Consider the following 26,623-nt stretch of genomic DNA (forward strand, 5'->3'; position numbering starts at 1 on the left):
TCACTTGGTAAGAAAATCTCATCTATTTTCAAGGTTAACAGAAACTAACAGTCATTTCCCAATTACATGGCTAAATATAATGAGGAATCTGTGCAGCTTTCTGTCTTTTTTTTTTCTTTTTTTTGAGTGACAGCAATATTCTGCCTGTGGAAGACACACAATAAAAGCAAAATTACAGCCGTCTGTTTTTATCCGATTCCCACTTTATCACTTGAAGTTTAATATATTTTACTCTGGAATGCTGTCTAATATGCTAGTTGTATCCTGAATATGAAGTAACAGTTCTGAATGATAGGATATTGCTTCCCTCTGTGATCTATCTTCAATTAAGGGATGCTCTCAGGAAATGACACTTTGGGATCAGCAAATGCCAATCTTCTACCTGGGCAATTTTTGAGAAGAAATCCTCCATCCCTCCAAGCTCACATTGACTTTTACAATTAAATTACATTTAATAGAAATATTTCAGCTGCCTAATTTCTCAATTCTATGGGCTCGGTACATGAAAACATTTACAGGTTAATAATTTCTAATGTAATAGCTGAAAGAAAATGATTTCAAAAAATAAATAAAAGGGAATTCAGCTAGAAATTAAAAGGGAGCATGGAGCTTTCTTTTCTGATAAGAGCTTGTGACCTCCCCTTCCTGTAATAGAAGCTAGTAACGGCTTCTGCAAATTCCAACTGCATAAACTAAGCCAAAGCTAACTTAGATTAATTAAAAGAAATAAGCTATAAAGAGAGTAAGGCACTGGCTGCTGTAATACTTCAGGGATTTTCCTAGAATCTGCCTTTAACTTTCAGAAAACACTAAACAGGAAAACATGTTCTTTTAAAGCGGAGGTGGAAAATTAACACTTTGCTTACTCTGAGAGCAGTCCTTCCCTATCCAGCCTGGAAAACACTGGCATGATCCATCAATAGGATTGCACGTCCCGTTCTCGGTGCACTGGCAGACCTCATCACAGTTCTTCCCATATTTTCCACTGGGACAGACTGGAAATATAAGGCAGTTCACTGAAAGCTCTTCATAATGAATGTTTGGAAGTCACAGGACTTAACATTTAGCAACTAGAGAGAAAAATAATTATGACATTTTTCTTTGCTGAAGACAAATAGGCAATTTTTTTCTGGAAATATGGAACAGGCAGAAGAAAGCATTCAAGTCCATTGTGTTTGCTTACTTCCCAAGCATAAAAACATGAAAAAGTCATCTTGAAACACATTTTTCTGTTGGAAAATGAATCTAATACAGTTAGAGGCATCTATCTACCCCTTCACCTTGCTGTCGTATGCATTCAGTTATGTTGCAAATGAAGGTTTAATGGATTATATATTTTTGCCTGAGAGTTGTTAAACTTATGCTGTATTTTTTCAAAAGTAGGGTCTATTCTTGCTGGCCCACCTGGCTTGTTCTTGAAGTTGGAAGAAAGGAAACTGAGATATTTTTTTTCCAGAATCGTCTTGTAGCGCCTAAGCACAGTGACATAAAACTAATAGGTATATCTTCAGCCTCACACCAAATGACTGGAAATCTTTAAGTTTAAAGTTGATGGAAAGCTCTGCTCGGTAATGAATGAAATGTGTAATTCCTGTGCTCCTATTGGCTGTGTTCCCTGACAAAAACAAATATATTTTCAAAACAAGATAAAATACACAGTCCATCTTTGGAAAGAATGTAACAAATGGAACTGGACTTGTATCCTGGTAAATAATAGTGATGTCAAAAAAGTGATTAAGGTACTTCCCTAAATTATGCAACTGGTTTACCACTTCAGTCCCTCTCACTTTCTCATGTGCAGTCTCTGCAGGTGACCTCGATCTATCCTGACTGTGAATCAGCCAGAGATTGAAATCCTGAGCTGTGATTCATTTGCTTTTATACAATATGCCATCTTCTACTCTTACTATGGCAGAAACCTGAGAACGGTGCAGAAAACAATAGTGTATAGTCTAGCTGCAGACTTATCTGTAGGAGTGGATAAAGTTGGCTTTCAAATTATGTGCTAAACAGAACAGTTCTCTACCTGAAAAGAGATAAAACTAAACACATTATACAACACAATGAAAAGAACAATATACGGACACAAAGAGAAAGAGAAAGAAGGAAAGAAACGGCTTCATATCACAGAAAGAGCAAAAACTAAAATGATATGTCAGCCCAGGTTTTCATATATGCTAGCACCATTATTCACTTCCAGTGCTCTATACAGAGCAGTTCAGTGCAATACTTTTATTGCATCTTTAAGATGGAGATAGATAACATCACTTAAATGAAGCCTGGATTTTTTATCTGTACAAAAAAAAGTTCTCAAAAGACTTACTTAAAACAGGAGCTGATTTACACTGCAATGTGGAATACTAACAAATTAGGAAAAGATTTGTGGTCCAAACACTGATTCTGACAAAGGCAACAGGTCATATTTTATAAAAGAAATGCTTCAGTTTGGCACAGTGAGAGGTAGCAGAGGGGTTCCTACCATGTGAGCACCTCTTGTCTTAGTGAAAGAGTATGATGCCCTCCAGGATGTCAGCATGGAAGGATTACAAAACCTATCCTGCCAAAATGGTTATTCTCTTGTAAAGCTGTGAGATCCGCATACAAGCGCTTCTCAAAATGCTTCAAACGTTTTAAACAAAGCTGTAAGGTAAAGACTAATACTGCCTTCTCCAGGAACAACCTGATTGTACAATGCAGGCAGCGATGTTAATTAGCTATAAAAGCTCTGAAGTGGGACTCTGAAAGTCTCTGTGGGACGTCAGGTGTGTTGCAGCAGCAATAACATGTTATTATCAATCCATCTTGCTACATGATTGGGAAAGATATTCATAAAACAGCTGCTTAGTTTTGTGCTGCTTAGAATCCTTAGTACAGCCATGTCAACTTGTACAATTTTGGAGGTTACACTGCTCCTTGCATGCATGTGCTGCTGCTGATGGGAGAACATTCCTGCTGCCAGAAAAAAGAGACAGCACAAGGAGATGAAAATTCAAAAGTGAAATCTTTGTTTCACGTTTTTCTAATGGAAAACATTAATTAGCATTTTTCTTTCTCCAAAATAAAGTTACATGCTAACTCATTATGACAAACTGCAACACAAATTGATTTTAATTAGGACATGAATATTTTAAAATTAATTTGCTGGATAGATCAACATTTCAAAGTAAAACCAGAAGTGCTGAACATCTGAGCAAAAATAAAATAGAATTTTCTTAAGAGGATAATTAGTCCTGCTTACGCTTTGAAATCTGGCTAACTTTTCACATAAAATGGACAAATTCACTGAAATATGTTCATTTTAATAAATTAATTGGTATAATGTTTAGTTGACTACATAGCATAGGGAAAAGGAAACATGGTTACATTTAATCTGTTTAATGATTTTGCATAAGTACTGTCTGCAATTTCTAACTTACTGAAAAGCAGGTCATTAAAAAATGTCAGTTCAATTTTTACAAGGATGGTGACTTTACAAGGGCAGTAGCCATTAAGAATAATCTCTTTTAAATTTGTGTGTAGAAAATACCCCCAGTGGTATGCGATAACTCAGACTCTGCAGAATACTGTAATGATTTTGCAAGCAGTTTTAGGGTGACTGAAAATGGAACTTGTGGTTAAAAGTGGACTAACTTTCAACGGTACAGAAAAAGGTACAGTGAGGCATGTTGGGGAGAGCTGGAGCTACTTTTAACCCGTGAGAATGAACTCTTTCACTGCCTCATTGCCAATTTTTCTGTTTCTTACACTTGTGTCTGGATGCATGTGATTTCTGCTGTTCCCAGAGTCGGGTCCTAGGTGGTGTACATTAGGTTGTATGCATTAACTTGGTGTTTGGTCTTCTGTAACTGAACTGTCCTCCGCCTTAACTAATACCTACTGCTCCTGCTGAAAAACAGTGTGTGAAGGTGTCATCGACATTTAGGATATGATAGGCTTAGCGAAAAGGAAAATGAAACCATTGGATGGCTGATATGTTTACAGCAGGTGTCTCATTCTGTATTCATTTCAACACAGAGCAGCAGACCTGTTTTATTTATGAAAGCAGGAGCACATCATATTTACAAAAGGGTGACTAAGTACCTATTTGCATTTTGCCTCTGAAGTAAAGAATTCTTGTGATCTAAACTGCTGAAACAAGGGGAAAAAACGCAGAAACATTGTGATCAGTCTTACTGCAGTCGCAGCCACGGAAACCTGGGCAAGATGGTGGCATTTGGGGATCCTGGGCTCAGTACCTTGGTTGCAGAGCGCGCCAAAGAATCCTGGCAAACAGTCACAGTGTCCTGACACGTGGTGACAGGGACCGCTGCTGTGCACACACTGAGGGCATGGCTGGCTGCAGTGGTGTCCATGGAAGCCAGGGGGACAAACTGAAGACAGAACAAAATAAACCATCACAGGTTTGCAGAAGGTTTCTCATTGCTGAGAGCTTTAGAATTCTCTCTCTGTCTTAATACCAAACCAATAATTTTTCTGCTTTCTAAAGTCACATAGTGGCATGAACAGAAGAAATTATGAAGCCAGTTGGACTATCCCATCTCTAATAAAGTGTGATCTCTGAGTAAAACTGTTCAAACATTCACGCCATCCTACATCATGTAAGTGCTTGGCTATTCTGTAACACAGATGAGCTCTCACAGCACCCTCTCGCTCTCAAGACACTAATTCGAGTCTCTCTAGCCCTCTCCAGCTAAACTTTCACAAAACATGTGAATTTAAGACATTTGATGCCTCATATCCCACTGGCAGATATGGTTAATACCCGATAACATCTTCCAAAGCTTTTAAGACAGGCAGGAAGAGAAGCATTCACACACATAGACAACAGAAATTCAGAATACCATTTCCTTAGCAAATTAAGCTAAGAAATCAAAGAAGGAACATCAGGAAACTCTATGTTTTTCTTCTAAGCAACTATGTCAAAAGCTGATTTCTAAGCACATTAGGTGCAATACCTGTGTTCAATTAGGACCTTCAGTTTATACATGCCATTGCAGGAGCAGCATCCGTCAGTGATGAACAGAATCTAAAAATGGTAATTATGGCAACAGCATACAAGATCACCTAATTTGCATCAGTAATCACACTGGATAGCTTAGAAAACTTGCCATGAGCTGTGTGCTTAATTTTGTTTAAAACTTGGATTGAAATTATTATAGAAGTTGTCCATAAGGTATGTCCATAAAGGCCAAGATTAGGGCCCAGTATCTCCTATAAACATGTATTGTAGCTTCTAAGCATACGTAGAATGAAAAAAAAATCCACTGTCCAAACATTCAGTGCTACAGATAAGCACAAAAAAATGTGAAATTGCAGTAAGTAACAGTAAAAATGCCTTTATATGTTTTTGGTTTTACTCCTGTGATTCTCTATTACCCAGTTCTGCCTCAGTGGTTACTATATCATGTCTGCTCTATTTTTTCACCGAATGACAATTTTTCTCTGGGTCGGTATGTTCACAGTGGGTGTCAGGTTTTTACACTACTGCAGATTTCCAGCTGGAACTTGGCTGACAGGTTAGTTGATGATGCACTTGCTATAAAACAACCTGGATCATTCCTGGAGACGTTTTTGCAGGTCTAAGAGCAGTAAACCATCCTGGTGTCTCATGTAATCCTGATTACACAGACAGAACAAGCTGGAGGGGTGTCATCTTCAGTACTGCCCTTTATGGGCTGAGTTCTGCTTCTAAATCAGTTTCCAAGAGGGAAACGGGAATGATTCTGAGAGTAAAATTAGCAATCTAAAGCTACCTTCGCCTACGGAGATGTCCTCTTCACGAGGTACTCTTGAGTCTAAATCCAGCAGACAAGGTGGGAACAAGCTGAATTCCCTGGCTGTATCTTCACAGATGGGCATTTCAGCAATGCAGAGAGCAGAAGCATCCAGAGAACCCCTCTGCTGTCACCCCAGAGGGAAGGAGAATTTCTCTTCATTAAGTTCTTAGCAAATGTCCTCTGGGAACAGCCTGATTACTGGAGTTGCAAGCTGGGGACATGGTTTGCCTCTTGTAGACTACATGCCATGAGCTGATAAAACTAAGCTGTTTTTTTCATCTCAGAAAGGCCAGAAACTATTAACTTCTGGAGGTTTTGTACTCTTAGGGTTTCAAATTTGTAAAACAATTTCTTCCCCAATTCCCAGAAGCTCTGAGCACCACATTTCAGCCTTGGAGAGAGGTTTTACCGCTATACAGATATGCTGAAGCACCTGGAAATTGGGGTTTATAATGGAAATGCTTATAGGCCATTAACTACAGCAGTGCTAGAGGTCAGCCTAATAATGGCTTTAAATAAAAACTGTCAGCTACAAATTATTTTTAGAGATGAGTGTGTGCTAGTGTCAAGTGTAACTGGTGAAATCAGTAGGGATATATGAACTGGGCATGGAGAATGTCTTACAGGAAGAACAAGGGCTGCTGCAAAAAAAGAAAGACAAATCCATTTCTTGTTTGCATAGGAAGAAGGTTGCATTGGTTTGGATCAGTGAATAAGGGTCCCTCAGGGGCAAATGCAGCTTCCCAGATAAAGCAAATGAGAGGATTTTTATCTCCTTGACACATTTTAATATGTAGCAGCAGAGCATCAGACGGGAGCTATTTCAGGCTGCTGTGTTTCTTTTTCTGGCATATAAGAAAACATTGCCTTGTTATTTTGATAGCCAACACTCATCTCCTTGTCATCATGTGATGGGCCAGAGCTGACTCTACTTAGCAGGTATCCTACAGTTTACTGTGACACAACTGTAAACCAGATCTTGCACAAATCTTGCGAAGTTTGGTGTGCAAAATTGTTGCTCCTTCTTTGAGGTCACCTGTGACCTTTAAGTACTGTGGAAGGCCAGAAGACACAGAAGGCAGCACTCTGAACAGCAGAGCCTTCACTTCTTGGTCAAGAAGAATTTTTTTGGCTTTTACCCTGAGCAAGTCATGAGCTAAAGCAGCTCAGAAACCTGTGGCTCTGTATCTTCAGTGCCACAAAAACAGTGTTTCTATCTGCTTTGCATCCTCCAACACATCTACATGTATGGAAAATCTTACTTCTCTGGCACAAAGGTCCTCTGTATCCGGGTGCACAGTCACAGGTACCATCCTCTGGGGAGCAGGATCCCCCGTTCTCACAGTTACAGGAGATGGAGCAGTTTGGTCCCCAGCGGCCCTGGCTGCAGATATTGTCACAGTGGATGCCTAGAGAACAGAAAAGTGCACATTAGGTTTCACACAGCTTACTCTGCTCATAGATCAAAGAAATGTATGGGTGGATTGACACCTCACAGTACATCACAGAGCAAACAAGGGAATCTGAAAAAGAAATAGCTATTCTTTTATCTGCTTATTAAAGTGAAAATTAAGAAAATGCTAAAGAAGTGAATTCTGTAGGTGTCAGTGGGCTCCTGTGCAGCCCTTAGCACCATTTCATGAAGCTCTGCATGTCATCCAAGAGATGAAGGTCAAGAATTGCTTTAAAGTCGCAAAGGATCTCAAATAACTGGCCTGGAAATATGCAGTTGATTGAAATCTGATTACTTAGCTGTTGTGAACTGGAAGACTGGGAAAAAAAAAATCAGGGCTCTGAAAAAAAAAAAGTCTAGTACTTGGATTCTTGAACTTGTACAAATTCAGCTCTACGTTGTGCCTTGCTCACTTCCTCGCTTACGGCACAGGGCTTTGGGTTATTGTGCACATGCTCCACATCCACCCAGAGCTCTGAGTTCTGTGTTAATGAACCGAATTCTGATCTAGCAAGCGGCCATATGTGACCATAGGCTGATCATCTGCATGTTAAACAGAGACTGAGACCTGCCAATCCAGCTCCCAGGGATTCCCAGGGTTGTTGTTTGGTATTTATTATTATGAAAGGCAAAGCTTGGAAACACGGGAAGAAACACACAGCCAGAAAGCTTAATGTGAGGCTTCTGGCATTGTGTCAACTGGTTTTGTTTTAACTGGTGACTTTTAAAAACAACCCCGTGCCATGGCTTGTCACATATAAAGGCAAGCTGAGGATTTGATCCTGCACACCACTACTTCTTCAAGAGATTCTAACTCCACTGGGATAAGGCAGCACCAATATCTGCAATTAGCAGAGCTATTTGCATGATCAAGGGCTCCTTGGATTGAAAAAGGTTTGCAGGATCACGAGCTAAGAGAGACATTAAGCACTGCCAGCTGCAGGGAGTGGCATTAGCGGGAGCACACTGAGATGCTGATAACAACAGAAAAAAAGAATCACAGGCTGGCTGGAAAATTTTCCTAACAACATTACCACACAGGGCGCCTTACAACTGCTCCACCAAGATTTGATGGCATACGCTTGCCCTAGCTAGACTTGCAACATGGAGATGTTCTTTATCATCCATGCACATGTCCCCACTGCATAATGGGATAAATGCAGACAAGGGCTCGAAGAGCCCCAGCCAGAGGCTGGATTAGCGCATCGCCAAGGAGAAATACAATCCCAAGTAATTTCCTACACCTCTGATAACTTCATCTGGACGCTACAGGTAATGGACTGTATTTCTGAAGCTGTGATCTGTACAGTCACCAAACTTTGAGGATTATTAAATCAGCTAGAAGTCATTATAAACACACTTACAGTGCAGTTTCAAGTTGGTTTTATAAATCTCTGAAGCTAATACAGTAAGAAATACTGCAGAGCTAAAATTTCCCTTTTCTGAAGATTAATCACACAATTATGATGTCCCTTCCTAGAAAATCTTAACCAAGCCTGGCAAAAGTACAGTTTGAAATGGGATTTTTAGTGATACACGTTCATAGCTTTATTTATAAAGAGGCCTGGTCTGTACTGTAAAACTTAATAAAAAACACATTAAAATACAGTAAAAACATAATACAAGCTCAATCACTTAATATTTAAATACGTCTGAACTAATGGGGGCAAAAAGAGACAAAGGATATCTGTAGAAGTAAAATCAAGAAAAACAGCAATTTCACTACTGCCCTCCCTACTCCCCTTTGAAATCAAATCTATCCTTGGATTGCTCTAACAGTCAACACTTTGCCTGCACACCTATGCAATAAATCTACTGTACTCTGTAATTAAAAAGTAATATAATAAATGGTAAATAAATAAATGCATTTCATTTATGCATATGTATATGATCATTTATAGTTTTTCAAGTCTCACCAGAAGCTCCCAGAAATTAAATTCTGACACAAATGCAGAAAAATGTGTATCTTTTCCTCCTGCCTGCAGAATTGAAAATACAGTTCTTATTGTGAATGGGCTATTTATAAATGGAGACAATTAAACAGCATTATTTCTTGTCTCTTTCAGCAAAGTTTGGGGAAGAATGACATTGACTTCCTTCTCTTGAAAGGTAGCTGAATTAGAATGCCACGGCTGTTCTTTGCAGCAGCAAAGTCCTTCCTTTCGTAATGAATAATGAGGGATGTCTTCCCGCTCCTAACGAAGGCAATGAGTCATTGTGAAGCCGATTGTTGTAACGAAATGTAAAGGGGGAAAACGGAAACCTTCTAGAAGACACTGATACCTGCTACAGCACTTATTTATTTATTATTTTTCAGAAGACAACTGAGAAGGTGCCGCAGTCAATTTTTATTACTTTCTATTACTCCAGTTCTCATGGAAGACTTCATTTTTTGGAGGCTTCTTCTCACATTGAATTGCAAATGTAAATGAGAAGTTAAAATTGCATCTGGACATGCACGTCTTATGGAATTGTGCTAAAAAAAAAGCACCTTAATTTTACAATTCCCTAACTTGACAGCATATGAAGGGGGAGTCCATCCCTCCCAGCTACTTTACAATCGGAGTCAGTGAAGCAGAAAGCTTCCTTAATGTAAAACTTTAACCTTTGCTTAGGAACTTGCTGATGAACATTTCTGATAAGCAATTAGTTTTCAATTTCCAGAAATATAAAAAAAAAAAAAGCTGAAGTTGACATATCTCAGTATCATCTCATGTTATAACTATGGATTCCTAACTCATGAACAAATTCTTTGTTTGACAAGCATGATGTAGAAATTAGAAAGACAACTACCAGAAGAATAAGTCCTTGAAGCTGCAGGAAGCAGTTCTATACATAAACTCTATTGCCTAGATACCAAGAAATCATCTTACTGCCTGAGGCTGTAGTTCACAATTGCAGATACTAGCATGAAATTACACTTCCAAGACCTCCTTAAACAATGTTCTGGGAGTGAAATGTAAGTGAAATTCACATAACTTACAAAAATTATAGTTATCCACTGTACATGGGCAGAGGACATCATGCAGTAAGCCAGAGCCGAGGTAAGAGCGGAATCTGCTATGGCTTTTAATCCAGCCTGTGAAACAGGAACCCCAAAATCTCCATGTCCCAGGGTGGGTTTGAGGTTTTGCAAACACTGGCTGCTCCCAAGCAGGATTTCCTCTGCCATCCTTTTTTACTGTACCCAGAATTCACTCCCACCTCCATACCTTCTTCGTTTGCATGCACAATGGGCAGGGAAAACTACAAAGTGCCTGAATTGCTGTTGTGTGTGCTGTGAAAAACATGATCTTTACTCACCAGAGCAATCACGACTGCACTCTTTTACGGAACAATTATGCAGAGAGCTATTCCAAGCTGCTTCCCCTTATGGGCTCATTCAGGATAGTTTACTAGCAAGAGGTAAAGCAGATGCTCTCTGGGACATCAGGATTATTTTGCAGATCTTAGGTGCAGACCTTCCAGGGGAGAAGCAGGCGGGTTGAGCAGTGATCTTCCAACGCAAAGTGGCTGGAGGTGTGTGTGTCCCGTGACTTGACATGATAAAAATTTGTGCCTGGCTTACATGGAACAGTACAAATGTTCACCAGAAGAAGTGTGGTTCTTTGTATTCAAATACACAACCAGGACTGTGAAAGCTTCACCTAGCCTCCACACAGCCAGCATGCAGAGAAGCAAGAAAAAGAAAAAGAAAAAGAAAAAGGAAAAAAAAAGCTGACAGCTATACAGCGAGGATATAAGGCATCTGTAGACGAGCCGCTTCACATACTGCTTCCATTAATAATCTTAAATAGCTTCAATGAAAGTTTGTCAAAGTAATGCAGATTTAGTGCTGTCTGTAACTATATCACACTGAAGGACTTTGGAGGGTGAAATTCCGGAAAGCCAGATACAAGCAGAATTCCCTTTCTTCTCTCTCCAGTTTATTTGTGCAATTGCACGCAGGCTTGGGGATTATGTCTCCAGCTCTTAATAAAGTCTGCCATTGTTTGTCTGCTTTGTCTCTAGATAGTTGGAAACTAATACTCTAAACACAATAGAAGAGCAAAAATGGAAGGAACAAATGAGAACTTGCGGCCTATTTTTGACCAGTGCTATCCCTTGACAGTAGCCTCTGCAGCAGGGCCTTCGTGCTGCCCAGCATCTAATTATTTTCCAGGGATGCGGGAATTTGATAAATTATAGGATGTTGGTCCCATCCCCCCCACGTACTTTAATTTTGTATCTACTAGTGTACAACTGTAATTATTTCTCTGAATAAGAACTTCAGCTTTTTTTTTTTTTCTTCAATAATCACAATCTAAAGACAGATGCAACATCAATTAGCAATGACAGGAATGATTTCAGCAGACATTTGAATCCAACACAAACATTGTGCTCTCCTCCACCTGTCTTTCAACATGACACGAAGTCATAATAAACTCTTATCTCTGGCATTTGAATAGCTCTGGAAAAACTGCTTTTTATGCACAAACAGGCATCGGATTTAGGCAGGCAATGCTGTGGAAGCCTCAAGTTTGGTGAGTCACGCTTGGCATTGATCTGGAATGCCTGGTAGCTTTTGTCTCTGGCACCACTAACTCTTAACGGAGGTTTGACTGCCTGTTGACACAGCACACTGCGGCACAACCAAAACAGCAGCAACACAGCTTCAACAGCAGAAAGTAGCCTCACGATTATAGCTGCGATTGTAATGGCAAGGCCATTTCAGAGAGGCAGTCGCTGAAAGCAGGGCAGTAAGCACTTGATCGTACTGGAAGAGGTCTGGGAATGCATCCCTGAATGGGATCTCAAGAGCTGACTGCTCCTTCACGCAACGCAGACCCTCCTCTCTCCATCGTGCAGGTCAGTGCCACCTGCAGAGACCCCTTTGGTGGCTGTGCCACCTCTCACACACAAGCCCTGGGGGGTCCTAGGCACACGGCTGTCATTCCAGAGCCAGAATCCACTGAGGTCCCCTGCAAGTCTCACCTTGGCCTCCTAATTTGTGCCTTTATTTCTGATGCTGATTTCTATATTCATGTGTTCACCTTTTGTTTAACCTCATTCTATTCTCTTTCCCCAGTACTCTTATTGCTGTTACGTTTATGTTTCATCTATAAATTCCATTTAAATCAGCTTTGTATTTGAGATTAGATCAGCATGCTTTCATAAGTGAATCCTTTGCTGCTTCAGTCTATAAAAAGTAAAGGAAAATTCAATAAGGACGTAAGAAATAAATGTCTGATTAGCTTTGGATCAGCTGTTCAGAAGGTGTTATGATAGCGTATGTACAAGAGTTCATAAAGAATCCTTGATGCTCTTCTATCATTTTTTTGCGTTGTGATATATATTCCTACCTGAGGCAAACCCCACAGCATGATTCATGACAACTCAGCTTTAAGGATGCTGAAGAACTAGAAAATCTGTTTGGGGACGGTAGCAGATAGAAGAAAACATAAAGGGATCTCCCATAAAATTAAATGGAAACATTAAGAATTGATGGCTGCTCATCCAGTCTGCAAACAAGCTATTTTTGTTTTTATATAGTGAAACTATTCAACAGAGATAACAGCAGCAACATCATCTATGAACTTTTGTGGTGTTCTTAAAATGCTTTTCTAACTGTAAATTTTTTATTTTTATTTTTTTTCAGATTGAAGCTGTGGAGCCCTTATTTACCTTGCTAAGCATTGTTCACTGGTGAGCTTCAGTGGGGCAACTCCTGTGTGCAACAGCCCATCAGTCTAAATGAAAGCTCGACAATCTGGTCCTAAATAATGAAGAATAAGCCCTTCCCTGCAGTCAGTGAAATATTCTAAATTGTCTCTTTTCTCATCATTGCATAGGCGATTTATGCACCCATTAATGTAAGTGTTTTTCTGAAAGTAATATACTTACAGCCTAATGCACCTCTGTGGAGCACTAATCCTACCCCTATTTTTAATTATCTAGAGAAAACTCCAGATATGAATCATCCAACTCTGGGAATTTATGCAATAAAAGCTTTTGAGGCAAGAGACCTACCTCGCAAGAAATTGAGTAAGTCAAAATGTTTGCTAAAATTAAGGATCATCTGGTTCCCTTTGCTACAGGATACTCCCCAGGGTGCACTACTGCAAGAAGAAAAGTTGCTGCTAACAAAGGGTAGATCCTGGAGGAAACGGTACCAACAGGAGTCAGGCCCTACTCAGTCTTCCTTCATCTTTAGGATGCTTTCTTCCTACTAATTCTCAAACTCTGGACATGATTTCAGGCCAGGAAGGAACAGGAACCTGGGCAAGATCCAAGCAGACCATCAGCAGGTAAAAAGGAGAGAGGAATCTGTAAGTGGGAAAAAAATTATTGTTTTCCTGACTTTTAAATGTTCCAGCCCCTGAGCCACGAGGTAAGGATGCAGCTTAGCAAGAGATGTTGTACAACAGAACATGTGCAAGACTTTGGTGTTTAATAACACTGAGTGAAATTCAACCTTTTCTGCTTTGTGCAGAAGGGGAAGGAAGATATTTACAACATTTGTCACTGAGAACGCTTTTCACCAGTAACATATATATACAACATTTCAACTCGCTGGCTGTTTATTGAATTATCTTTCCCTTTTCTTCCTTCACACACTGCATGGTAGCATTCAGTATTTAGTCTGCTGAAATGTTCACAAATAATTTTTTCACTGCTTCTCGCCCACATTTATTTATAGGTGAACGTATTGTACACACAGCCAAGCTTATATATAGAATGCCTCCATACTAACATGGAAAATAGTCGAATATCTCTAGCATCAAATTTCATTTTTCAGAACCCATTAAATTAGCATAATCCAGGATGCCATCCAAGCTATATCTTTTCATACAATTTTAAAAGCTGTCCTTTAATAAGTGAAAATAAAACCAAAAATAAATACGAAGATAAGTGAACTCATATCTCTTCTGTATTTATAAGACAAATACTGCAATCATTTGCATGCATGCTTATGTTTAGCAGAAGGCTTACTGCAGATTCTAATTATAGTCTAAGGGTCTGATCCAACTCCCACTGAATGAGTGGCAAAAATCCAATGGATTTCATGAAAGGTGAAATATATACTAAAACTGGCACAGGACAAACACAGCTAAACCCCCCCTTAGATGAGAATCTGGAGCCTCCTAGATATCTGCCAAGGAAAGCACAGACATAATTAATGTCAGGACATCAATGATGTCTTTGATATAACTTCATAATTCATATTTTTGAAAATTAGCCCTATATCAGCAGGAACCATACTTAAAGATTCCTGTCAAAGAGAGAATTTTTAAGCACAGCCTGACATAAAAATCTTATCAACTCACTTGAAATTAAGTCAATGAAAAATTAAAGCTAATTTCTAATAAGCTTATGTTACATTCATAGGCTAAAGGACACTTGTCAAACCCATGGAGTAAGTATACCTTTTCATATGGATAAGATTTTCCCTTTTGAAAGGCAGAGGCCAGAAGAGAGACTAAAATGCATCATTTTAGACTGACTCTTAACATTTCTAGTTTTTCTGTCTGCTTAAAGCTAATGTAAGGATACAGGATAATCACAGAAATAAATTATTAATTTAAAAATCTGGGATAAGACTGCCAGAAGTGATAAGTGCAAAATATGGTTTAGATAATGGGATTAGACATCTAGAAAATGCATGTTTAATAGGAACTTACTATAGCTCCATTTTGGTATTTTAGGCTTAGTATTACAACTCCAGAGAGCATGAAACAGTCCGTTTAAAAAACAAAGCCAACCCACAGCATTGTGAGCTCCGACATCCCATGGACCTGGTCAACCATAAACCTGCAGGTACATAAAAATAAGTCCTAGATTTTTTCTACTTTTAAAGACGTGAAGAAAAGTCAGCTGCCAATTATAGGAGTATACACTGGAGTAGATCTATTAAAGACAATAGACTTATTTTGGCTTAAGACTAGTACAGCTGTGAAGAGGATCTAGCTCTAAAATTGTAAACTAAATACTGCTGCAACCGAGGAAAGTCATATTAAAAAAAATAATAAAAAATACATACATTTTATGGAAAGCTAAATGGAAAGTTATTTTTTTTTCTTGAAAAATCACCTTCTTGCAAAGAACTCAGGAAGAGTGAAGTTAAAAATACCTTAGAGCTCACCGTCAAAGTGGTCAGTGTTTCTTTAAAATTCAAAAAGGCCTTCCCTTGAGTAAAAGGCTTATCAGTTTTCCTGAATTAATGTGTCCACGGGAGGGAAGAAACATGCTTCTGTGTTTGAGTGACAGTGCAGATGTCACTCGCAGCCTGCAAATTCTCTCAAATGTGAAGTCTCATTCCTCAAAGCTCACCTTATCTGTGACCAGCCTACATTTCCTGACCCCATTAACTCGCTTATACAATTGCACGTGGAAGTCCCTACAACCTGAGACTACCACAACTACTGTACAGTATTTCTGGACATGATAAGAGACAATTAGGGTTTGTGTTGCTGGCAACGTATGGAAGTTACAGAGGTTGTAAAGGACAGTGAAATAGATATTTTGACTTTGTGTATGTTGTGGCAAAGAGGGAGGCTGCTCTCATGAGACATGAACGAAGTCTGAAGGTGAAAAGTACCAACACACTGACAAAATGGTTCTTCCTCTACCACCACATACAATTTTCATACTTGTAGTTGCCATTCTGATTAACTAAGAAGGATTTAACTTATGAAGGGTTCTTTTATAATCACCTATGGGATGCATACGCCTTTACTTTCCATCTTACCTCTACAATATTGTCTTATTTTCCTCATGCATCTGGGGACGTTGAAACCTACTGAATAAACTTTGGCTTTGGATGTTCAGAAAAGCTACTGAGTTTAGCAGTTCAGTGCGATAATTGAGATAGCATCACAACGACAGCGTTCTATAGAAAGCAGACAGCGATACAAAAAACAAAAGATACAACCAAGACTCCGATAAGACAGCATTTCAGATTAAAGGAATTCAGATAAACAGGATTTTAACTGACCTTAACATTTACAGGAATGGAATATATCCCCCTGTAGACCACTTTCTGTTTAATCCCACTATAATATCTAAAAGGTTAACAAAATACACACTGCCACAATTAACTTGAAGCACATTGACTCGTTACAGGGAGGAAATGGGCTTGCTGGGAGTATCAGCCAGGCCTGTGGCTTCTCTTTCTGTAATCTTTTTTGCAGGTGGGATGTCTGACTGTGAAAAAGAACGGACATGGGTCTTAGAGTCAGGATGAGCAGCGGCTGCCTCTGGCTTCCCAGAGAGTCCTGCAAACTTGGCCCAAGTCAGGCACAAAGCGAGCACCTCCAGAAGGTAGAAGACAGAGCAGCAGCTACGAATAATTCAGCTATGGGGGGCTGTACTGAGTGAACCAACTAAAGGCTATAGAGTAGTATTGGTTCTGGCATCTGTAAGGATGCCACTTCTGGTAAGAAACACGCAGTCAGCAGCCACCTCGAGGAATGAGCGCTGGGCTGCTGGGGTTTGCAGTGTGGCTTGCAAAACCCAGCTGGCTTAGCTGCAGCAGTGCTTCCAGAGCAAGGCTACCCAAGTAGATGGCCCTCTTCTGTCCAATTTCAGGTCATTTATTAAGTGAGAGGAACCTGGCTGAAATTTGAGTCTATGAGAATCCAGGGGAGGATTCACCTCAAGCCTGCTTCCTTAGGACCTGTTTGCTTCCAAAGGACTTCCAGGAAACGCTCCACCATGCAGTTTTTCTGCACTTGCATTCTCTCCGAGGATACAGTGTGAGCGAGATCCCTAATTAAGCAAATGCAATTAGCACCGAAGCACTCCATTTTCAAGCATTTTCATTTTAACCTGAATGTACACAAAATAGCACCTCTCTCACAAATGACTGGTAGCTGTAAGGTATCTGTGCGCACACGTACACGCAGACATACACAGCTGCAAGCACAAAAGCGATATGTATCTAAAATGCATAGCAGATCTGGGGTGGAGAGACCCTTGTTAATCTTTAGAAAGCAATCAGTCTAATCAGACAAGGCTTGATCCTGCTGGCGGCTACACTTTTCCTTTTTAACCTGGCAGTAGACATGAAGACATCTTTTAATTTCAAGGATACTATTTATATGTTAAGCACGTGCAAGCTCAAGAACTCCATTCAGTACAAGGCTAGGACCTTATTTCTATCTGCAACTGACATTTTCTTCATATGGATTCAAAGCCAGCTTCACATCGTGTCAGCAGGTCAGATCTGATTTTGGCCCACATGTGAACAAGTCTCACTGTACTTGTACCATGTGAGAGCCTTTTGCCAATGTGGCTTTGGTCTTTTAAGTAAAAAGGTTACAGTTTTCCTGCTATCTACAAAGCTGTTGGTGACACAATGTGCCTGTGTACCTGGTTGGGTAATTTTCAGCTATAACATCAGGGTGCAATCATCTTCAGATTTGATCTGTCTCAGGGTCTAACTTCTGCCTTTGCCTGCACATGTGCAATTCCCCACTGAACTTAACGGAAACCGTATATGCATGTCTAAGCAGCTTGTTGCCAGTGTGCTTATTCATGCATACAGCTGGTCTGTACAGCTTTGTAATCTCCTGGCTGATACGTGGGATTCTCTTCATCATCTTCCCCTCTGCCAAGTTTGCTCCACTCCAGAAAATTACCTTTTCTCAGCTGGTACACATGGAAAGGTGGGAGAGCATCGCCCTGAATAAAAGACTCTTGATGGGTGGCAGTCACAACATAATAAAAGGATGGTAGACTGCTATTAACTTATATTGTATGCTACTCTTTCCGTACCTTTTTTCTTCTTTTCCCAGTCTTCCTCCATGCTCCTGCCGTCTATCAGTTTCTGAAGGTTTATATCAGTAACATCTTGAAAACTACTTTAAAGAAAATGGGCTCAATCTTCCCCTTGATCTCTACACAGAACACTGACATCAAGGCGGGGAGTCCCACATGTGGGATGAACATACAGAATATGCTGTTTCAGATGAAGTTTTGTGGCTGTTAGGATCAGAAAACCTCGTGAATTCTCTGTCTGGTGTGAGTGGGTAGGAAAACCTTCAGATGTTCCACGATCCTGAACTTTTCTGATCTTTTTCAGGCCATGCCTAATTAGTACCAAACTCAGAAAGCACAAATTTAAGCCTGAATTATTTATCACATCATATTTATAAAATGCACTGCAATACACATCATGGCCCAGTTCACAACAACTAGAGATAAGATTAATCTTCTACCGATGCCATACTCCTTAATATGAAAATATAATTATCTAGCTGAAGAGTTTCTTAAATTACATACTTTCAAACTAGTATGAGCAGAATTTATCCTTGTGTCTGGTGCTAAGCCAAGTGGAAAAAACATTGAGAGCAGAATTGACAAAACACATGTTGGCTCTGTCTGTCTATCAGCATTTCCAGTGCACACCTTACATGGTCCTGTCAACATCTCAACTCAAGCCTGGTCTCAAATACTAATATAATATTTTTCTCCCAGAAATGTGATCCTGAAGAAAGGAGTTCCAGAACTGCAGAGACATATTGAAGAACAAAGACCTTAATTTGCACCAAGTGTCCTGCAAGTTACCGTACATTTACCTTACCCAATACAGAAATTAAAAAGAGGGAGATATCACTGAAATTATTCTTACTTTTAGTTGGAGTAATTTACATCTGCACTTGATGTACATTTACAGACGTGCACGTGCTTGTGAAAGTACAGAGTATTTGTTTCAAATGACTTTGAGAAAATGCTATGCCTTCAGTCTGTAAAGTGTAAAGTCTGTAAAGCACTTTCATCTGAAATGCTACATACAGAAAGATGTGTAATAAGCCTTTAGAGTAAATATATATATATTAATTTACTGTACTTTTAAAAACCATTTTGTCCCTTGAAAAAAACTCACAATGACTACAGGAAAACCTATCAACTGTTCTTCTGATGGGCATCAATAATGCACAGTGGAGTTTTAAAGCTTGATGGATGGATATATTGATGGTAAAGAGACTCAAAGAGTGATGAATGCAGTCCAGTGAGTGAAGAACACAAGCCAGAGTGGGTAGTAGTGAGCTTATGAAATGGATTCTCATGCGGGAAAAAAACACTTTTCAGGGATGCATGCCCAATACCTTTGTAAAATAACTCTGATGTAAGTAATGTTTGTATAAATTCTTATTTTTGCATTTTATTTAATTCTAAAATGATGTTTTCCATGAAGTATAAGATATAATTTCACTGCTTTTGCTTCATGCTTCTAAGAGCTGGGCTGCAGTGGTGATGTTCTCTCCATTAGAAATACAAGGCATGTATTATTTTAAGGCATAAATGAAGGGTTAAGGTAACAGTATCCCCAATGTCAGCTGCCTGATCAGCGTGCCTTTCTACGTACATCTTTCAACTTGTACTAGTTTGAAAAACAATTACATTTTCCAAATGAATTGCTGTTAATACCAATACATTTTGATTGTCAGTGCTGCTGGTGTCTCTGCAGATATAGGCAAGAATATAAGCTAATTTCCCTCCAGGGCCTCTACAGAGAGCTGAGGGAGATTAACCAGTATTTTAGGCAGCTAAGTGTGAAATACTGGTTGGGTCAATAACTTGTCCTCCACTGCTGCTATGTTAGCTGTCAAAAGCTGGCAAAAAGACATATCAGTATGGAGTCAAGTGCAGGTCTGATCGTACTGAGATCTCCAGCCCAGACTTTCAGACTTCACTGAATATTTCTCTTGGCATCTGTGTAATCATGAGAGCTCTTTGTCAAACCAGCACTAATCTGCTCTCCATAACCATCCTTCCGTGGGATAAGAAGCATGGCAAAATGGAAGAACATAAAGACAGCAGTTTGTAACAAACCTGGTTTCGTATGATGGAGCAGCTGTAATGACTCTCAGCATCCAGAAGACATGTACCTGCATCCCCACGTATGATGGCCAGAGGATTCACTGTGGCACAGCTGCACCCCCATGGAAAGGGCCATTCAAGGAGAAAAATGCTGCAGGATTACCAGATGATCTGCATCCCTCCTGAGGATTCTTTTTACAGAAGGCTAACATCTGGCTGCAGGTTTAGAGCTATCTTCAACTAATTTGAATACAAATTTAATGAATGCCAATTTTTGTCACCAGCATGAGTGATTTAAATGTGGGCAAGTTCAGCTGATCTTGTCTCAATCTATTATCTAAAAGTTTGCAGTCAGAAGTCCGGTACTATAACTGATGTAATAGCAAAAGACAAACAAACAAACAAATAAACAAATCCCAAGTTTTACATAGTTAATTCCTAATTTTACCTGTCCAGCCAGCAAGACAGCAGCAGTAACCGGTGACAGGATCGCACCCATCTGCATGGCTACAATCACAACGTTCACTGCAATTAAGACCATATGTTCCATCCTTCCAAAAATATAAACAAAAAAGTCTCTCAGTAATCAGTTTTTTGTCCAAAAATGTGCAATATCATCTATCACGTCCCTCCTAATGCTGAGTCGCATTTTTAAAATTAACATACAGAGGAGATAGAAATAACTCAGTGCCTAACATTTCTATATAGAACCAAATGAGGGATCACTTTAAAATATGATGCTCAAGAAAATGCAGATAGCATTGCAATAGCTCTGATTAAATATAGGGCAAAACAGAAAATATCTACTTGATTGCTAGAAACCCGATCTGTTATTTATACATGATTTCCTGCAGGTATCCATGGACAAAATGAGATACTGACCTACTGTATGTTTTGAAGAGCTATGCTGGCTATGCTTTAAAAGGGGATGCAAGACCATCCCAGTCATACTTACGGGACAGGGCTGGTCACAGTACTCCCCTTGCCATCCAGGTGAGCAGAGACAAAAGCCATCAGCTGGCCTGCAGGCAGCTCCATTTGTGCAATAGCATGTCTGGTTACAGTTAAGACCCCAACTTCCACTCGAACATGGAATAGAGCAATCCATTCCTTGCCACCCTGAAGAAAGTTATAAAAGAAACAGCATTTGGGATGTTTTCACAGAAAAAAAAATAATGCTGGATTACAGCTATCTGCTGTAATATTTACCTCAGGAGAGTTAAAACATCCTGCAAAGGTGCATCGTGCATGTTTTCTAGACAGATCTAATGGTCTGCCCTTTTTTTGCACAGCACAGCATGAATGGCAGCGTGCAAACTGCAGCTCTTTGATTCTAGAACCAGTTTCTTCCTGATCTTGGTGTAAATAAAGACACTGATCTTAGGGTCAAAGATTGGCCCTTTAATTATGAACTATCAGCTTCCTCTGCCAGCATCTATACGTGGAGAAGGGTGGTGTAGGTGTCACTGTGTTGGCTGTTTGCCACATTAAGGTGTCTGATTCCTCTCTGGGAACTGCTCAGGCAGCAAGAGAGTGCAGCAATGTCTGCTGAAGACCTGCTGAATGTAAGATACTTGCTATTTGATGCTGCCTGTTTCTTACCTCATATTTTTTGAGAAGGATCTTTAATATAAAGAAGCTATTACACACACAGAAAAAAGACTAAGGCCATCATTTCTAACCATTAAGGCTCAAATCTTAACTACCAGCCGCACAATGGCTTTCATTACAATGCAGCTGCATGTAATGGAGTTGAGCAGTAACTCACCGTTTATACACCCTCATTAAACGGGGTTCTACAGTGATTCATTAATTCATGTTTGAAATGCCAGATTTTATTGTTATTTGCCTCACTTCTGTTTTAGGGCTTATTAATGCCATATAGAGATAACTCATGTTGGTATTCTGGGGGAAGGCACCACTACACAGGGAAGATAAGAAACATCATGTTATGGAGTGCACAAGATTTCTCAAGTGATTACTGGGTACGTGAGTTATGTTCACTACCAAGCACATACGGGAATTCTGGACATATATGAAGGACAAAAATAGGTGAGTCATGTAGAGAATCTCCAGAGCAGGCAAGACTTCTTGTTTTCCAGACAAGGGACAGCCACATCCTCCAGCCCCATGTTGACTCAGGAGACAGAGGACACCTGCACATGGCTGAGTTGTCACGGTGTAAGTTGTCACCAGAGGATGACAACAAGACAGGCTCACCCCACTGACAACACAATGGGCTAAAGGAAGGCTGAGCAGGAGGCTGCCTCTGCTCCTTTGCCCAGCTGTGTTACTCCAGTCATTGGAGGGAGAAATGGCGCTGTTGAGTCCTGGAGAAATGGGGCATTAGAGGGATAGAAAAAAGAAAAAGAAAAAAAAACACACACCCCAAAAGCCCAGTTTGGGGTTTGTTTCGTATTTCTTTCAGAATGGAGCTGTGGCTCTGCAAGCACACTTCGTTCCATGGCCTATTCTTGCGGCACAGTGGTTAAGTCTGGCCCCTGTTCAGGGCAGAGACAAAACATACAGTCAAGCCCCTGTTGAGTTTTGATACTTGGGCAGACCATTGAATTACCAACAGGCACAAATAGATAGTGGAGTTACTGACTGCACAGCTGTGCCACGTTAAAAGGGGAGAAGCCTTGATGCCAAATTGTAGACGACTGTTAAATCTGAATTTTCTTTACCTTCTTTGCAAATGCATAGACCGTCCACGGGGGAACATGCGCCATCATTTTTGCAATTACAAACTGATGAGCAATTGGTACCATAGGTTCCTTCCATGCAGGTAATGGTGCAGTCATCTCCCTGCAAACCAAAAAAAAAGACAGAGTCAGCTAAAGAAATCTGAATTGCAGGAAATTCCCATCTCTGCACAGGGAGGCTTTCTCCTTCAAAACAGTGAGCAGAGTGTTATGAGTTGATTGCTGAGTCTTCAGCTCTCGAGCAGTCACTGCTGCTTCCCGTGATTATGATGCAATTAGTGCTTTGATTGACTTGGAGGGAAGGGACAAGTTTCTGGCGTTCATTCAGCAGGAGGTGTGTAAGTTACAAAAACAAACCTCCTAGAACAGATGTTAGATCATTAAGCAAAACATCACTTACAAAACACTAATCACAAAATATACAGTCTGAAACTGTGCAAAGATTGCTCTGCATTTCTTGGAAAATATATTCTAAGAACACGGTTGTTAAAAAGCTAAAGGATATCCTGTGTGCTCATCTTCCACATGCTGGCAGAGAGGCAAACTGCATGACAGGTGCATTAGACCTTCTTGATGCATAGCTGGTACCTGCATTTGTTTTCAGTTAATTTGCATGAGATGGTGACTTTGGGAAGAATGCTGAACAAGGAGTGATGTGTACGACAGAGAGAGGAGGCACAAAGAGCAAAACACAGAAACAGACAGTCTCTGTCCTATTTCCTGACGCTGTCCTTTAGGTGTTGGGAAAGCTAGGAAGAGGAGGGTAAATACTTATATATTACAGAAATATACAATACTTCAACAGTAAGTGTTGGTACACTGTATGCACCGATTAGCTTGTGTGGCTGTAAGACACTTTTCCTTACTAACGTTGTTCATCTGATGCAATAAGGGAGATAAAAGATAAAATGTGAACACGATCCCTTTAAGCCTATACAGTAAGTCCCACAGTCTAGTCGACATATGTTAGCACATACACGGTATTTTTACTCCGTTTTCTTCTATGTGTAGTCTTGACTTTCACATCACAAATTAGCTCCTAAATTTACTTCTTCAGTGAGTCAAACTGTAATAATTTAATCCTATGTCAGAGAAAGCTATCCTACTCCAAAGTTAAATAGTAACTACATTGCACAGTGTGACCTATATCATAGCTCAAGGGAAAAGATATTGGTCAAAATGTATTTTTGCAGGTGAGACGCTTCACTGTGTGATAGGAGCATCCATTTATCAGGAGATAAATGCACAAAATGTCAGCTTCCCTATGCCATGGCGAGTACCTCCAGGAGCCTGTATATCACAGTATCAGACACTGAGACAGTAAAAGGAAATATGACCAGATTTTGAGCACCATAAACCCCCATATGCCTGTTGTTCTGCCGAGCACCAGTAGGACTCCTCCTATTTTATAGTAAAAACTTTGGTTTAGGGGGGAGAAATGGTTAAGATAGGTACCACTCAGAAGTAAATCCTACAAGCCCCTGACTTTTGAGTGAAAGCAGTGTTTGCAAAAGATGCTATCTTTGACCTTGGTGGAGTAAAACAAGTTCCTCTGAAAAGGCCTGGCTGTAAAAGGTGCTGTCTTGACAGCCAGCAAATCCAAGCACGCTGCCCCTCATTACCCTGCCAGCATGCCTACAGAATGAGCTACAGGATCCCACAGCTGAGCGGGATGGCAGAGGGGCATTCAGTCTCCACGCCTAATCAATCGTCTGCCTTTCTCCTGTGTGTGACAATTAGACAGCCAATTAGTGCCACCTAGAAAGCTGTATCTTGTGTGAACGAAACTCCCAACTCATTTCAAGTGCTGCGCAGGAGTGCTGGTACTGCTGTAATTTCTATGACAACTGACCTTACCTGGATTTGAACTGGTGATCTAGAAGTAAAGGAAAATTCCTTTGAAAAGGAAAGAAGAACAGAGTGATGTGGAGCTAACATATTCCCTTGGGAAGCTGATGAACTAAGACAGCATCTGGGCCACAGGCAGAAGGAGAACCAGGATTTCCAGCTCTTCAGCTGGCTCCGTGACTGCGAGTTGGCTCGCGTGATGCAAGGTTTGCCCTGGCCGTGTGATGACAAGCTGGTGCAGATTCACTCCTTTTCTCTACACCCACTCTGCACAGAGGGCAGTCAGACAGGCAGAATAATTTGGGTACGTCAAAGAAAAGGTGCCATATACAAGCTAAGTATCAGGATGTGTCTTCCTCACTCAAAACTCCTTTGAGTTTTGGCATTTACTGCAATAGACTCTGTTTTGTGGACTCCCAGGTTAGTCATTCTGGCTGTACACCTTACGTGCCCTTACCTTGCAACAAACCTTACCGGAGAAACTAACTGGCTTAATGAGATTTCTGTCTCTGGGTTTGACAAGCGAGACCTTCAGAACTCTCAGAGTGACAACTGCCAAATATCCTTAACTTCTTAATTACATAAGAGGAAAATGCACTTGAACTATAGCACTGGCTCTAAGATTTTATTAATTATAAATGCACACCCCGTTATTAACATTTTGAACTTGATTGGGGAGAGTGACCTATGAAATTAAATGCATTCAGGTACTGTTAAAGATATGTAAATTCCACCTCCCTCTCACCACCTGCCCAAGTGAATAATGCTGCAGTGTATGTCTATCCAGTTGTTAATGAGTTATACATTCTATTAAACCGATTTTAAATGTTGTGCATTGAATCTTCAATCTTGCAATATGGTACTTTTTATTTCTATCCTATTTAGTAAAATTAATCAACAGCTGTGCTTCTTATGTTGATTATTCTTTTTTTTTCTATTAAGATCAGGAGGTTAATGAGAATAGTGAAATGTCTGGATGTGGTATACATGATAGGAAGGAGTAGCTAATTCAATCAAACATATAACCCTGAAAATGTTAAAGCTATATTAAGAAATCTAGCTATAAATAACTTGGTATTTTACATCTCTATTTTCCATGTCAGAGTGATCCATATGGACACCACAGACTTTCAGAAGTGTTTCATTTCTTTCAACATTTTCCCTTAGAGTGCCCATTTTATCAAAACATATCCCTGACGTCTACTCCCTGTATTACCTCCTGATTTCAGGGGTCAAGTCTGACTCTAAACCTAATCTGTGGAAAAAACTCTCTTCACTAGGTGTTGGATCAGGGCCAGTTGCAGTAAATGTCCAGCTCCTCGCATAAAGCAGCATGTTCCTGCCCTCTTCTGTGCATTCCTGGGCCCAAATCCATAAGATGGCATCTCCATACAACCAAAGACAGGATTTCCCATGTCTCAGCACAGCTGCTTAGAAGCTAAAAGGAGTGAGTCCTTTCTTGTTTGAAATTTGCATCTGATAGGATTACCCCAACATTACAAAGATCCAAGTGGGCTTCTGTGGTCCCTGGGACCCTAAAATTCACCTTGAAATCAAAATGAATGGTGCCAATAATGTGGCTACCACCACCTATATGACCTTTCATAGCTTTAATTACTTCAGAAATATTAACAAATTGGTGCTGAAACTAAATGACAGACCCTTCTAGCATCAGGAGAGGTTTCGGCACACGATTCCTGTTATTGTTAATTCTCCCCTATGTATTGAGGGTGAGGCCCAAGGAACCAAACGCCATTAATAACTCAGGCTGCCAGCTCGCATCCATCAGCATCAAATATTAATAGACTCATGAGGGCCAGAGCATACGTCTTGCCGGATGGCAGTCAATAATACGTCTTGTTTCTGTTCAGGCAGAGGTGAAGATTTTCTTCCTCAAAAATTATTATTGTACAATATTAGTAGAGCTTAAAGACACACTGCTGCCTAAGGTGTTAACTGTGTTAACAAGCTCTGGCCACTTCACAAAGTGTTTTCCCTGGATTAATGTTGCCCTAGCAGTAAGTATTAGATTGCTT

At 40.1% G+C, this 26,623-nt stretch overlaps 1 protein-coding gene across 3 annotated transcripts in view; it reads right to left on the reverse strand.

Annotated features, from left to right (window-relative positions):
- MEGF11 (multiple EGF like domains 11) overlaps positions 1 to 26,623 on the reverse strand; it is a 200,018-nt gene that overhangs the window by 31,365 nt on the left and 142,030 nt on the right. For all 3 annotated transcript variants that reach the window (XM_032195319.1, XM_032195318.1, XM_032195320.1), the window contains exons 12-17: positions 22,722 to 22,842; positions 20,990 to 21,153; positions 20,483 to 20,585; positions 7,040 to 7,186; positions 4,236 to 4,370; positions 867 to 995 (exon numbers count right to left, since the gene is read on the reverse strand). In XM_032195319.1, the coding sequence (XP_032051210.1) occupies positions 867 to 995; positions 4,236 to 4,370; positions 7,040 to 7,186; positions 20,483 to 20,585; positions 20,990 to 21,153; positions 22,722 to 22,842 (799 nt within the window). The remainder of the gene's footprint in view (positions 1 to 866; positions 996 to 4,235; positions 4,371 to 7,039; positions 7,187 to 20,482; positions 20,586 to 20,989; positions 21,154 to 22,721; positions 22,843 to 26,623) is intronic.

Source organism: Aythya fuligula, chromosome 11 (genome assembly GCF_009819795.1).
Source record: "Aythya fuligula isolate bAytFul2 chromosome 11, bAytFul2.pri, whole genome shotgun sequence".
NCBI classification, from domain to species: Eukaryota; Metazoa; Chordata; class Aves; order Anseriformes; family Anatidae; genus Aythya; species Aythya fuligula.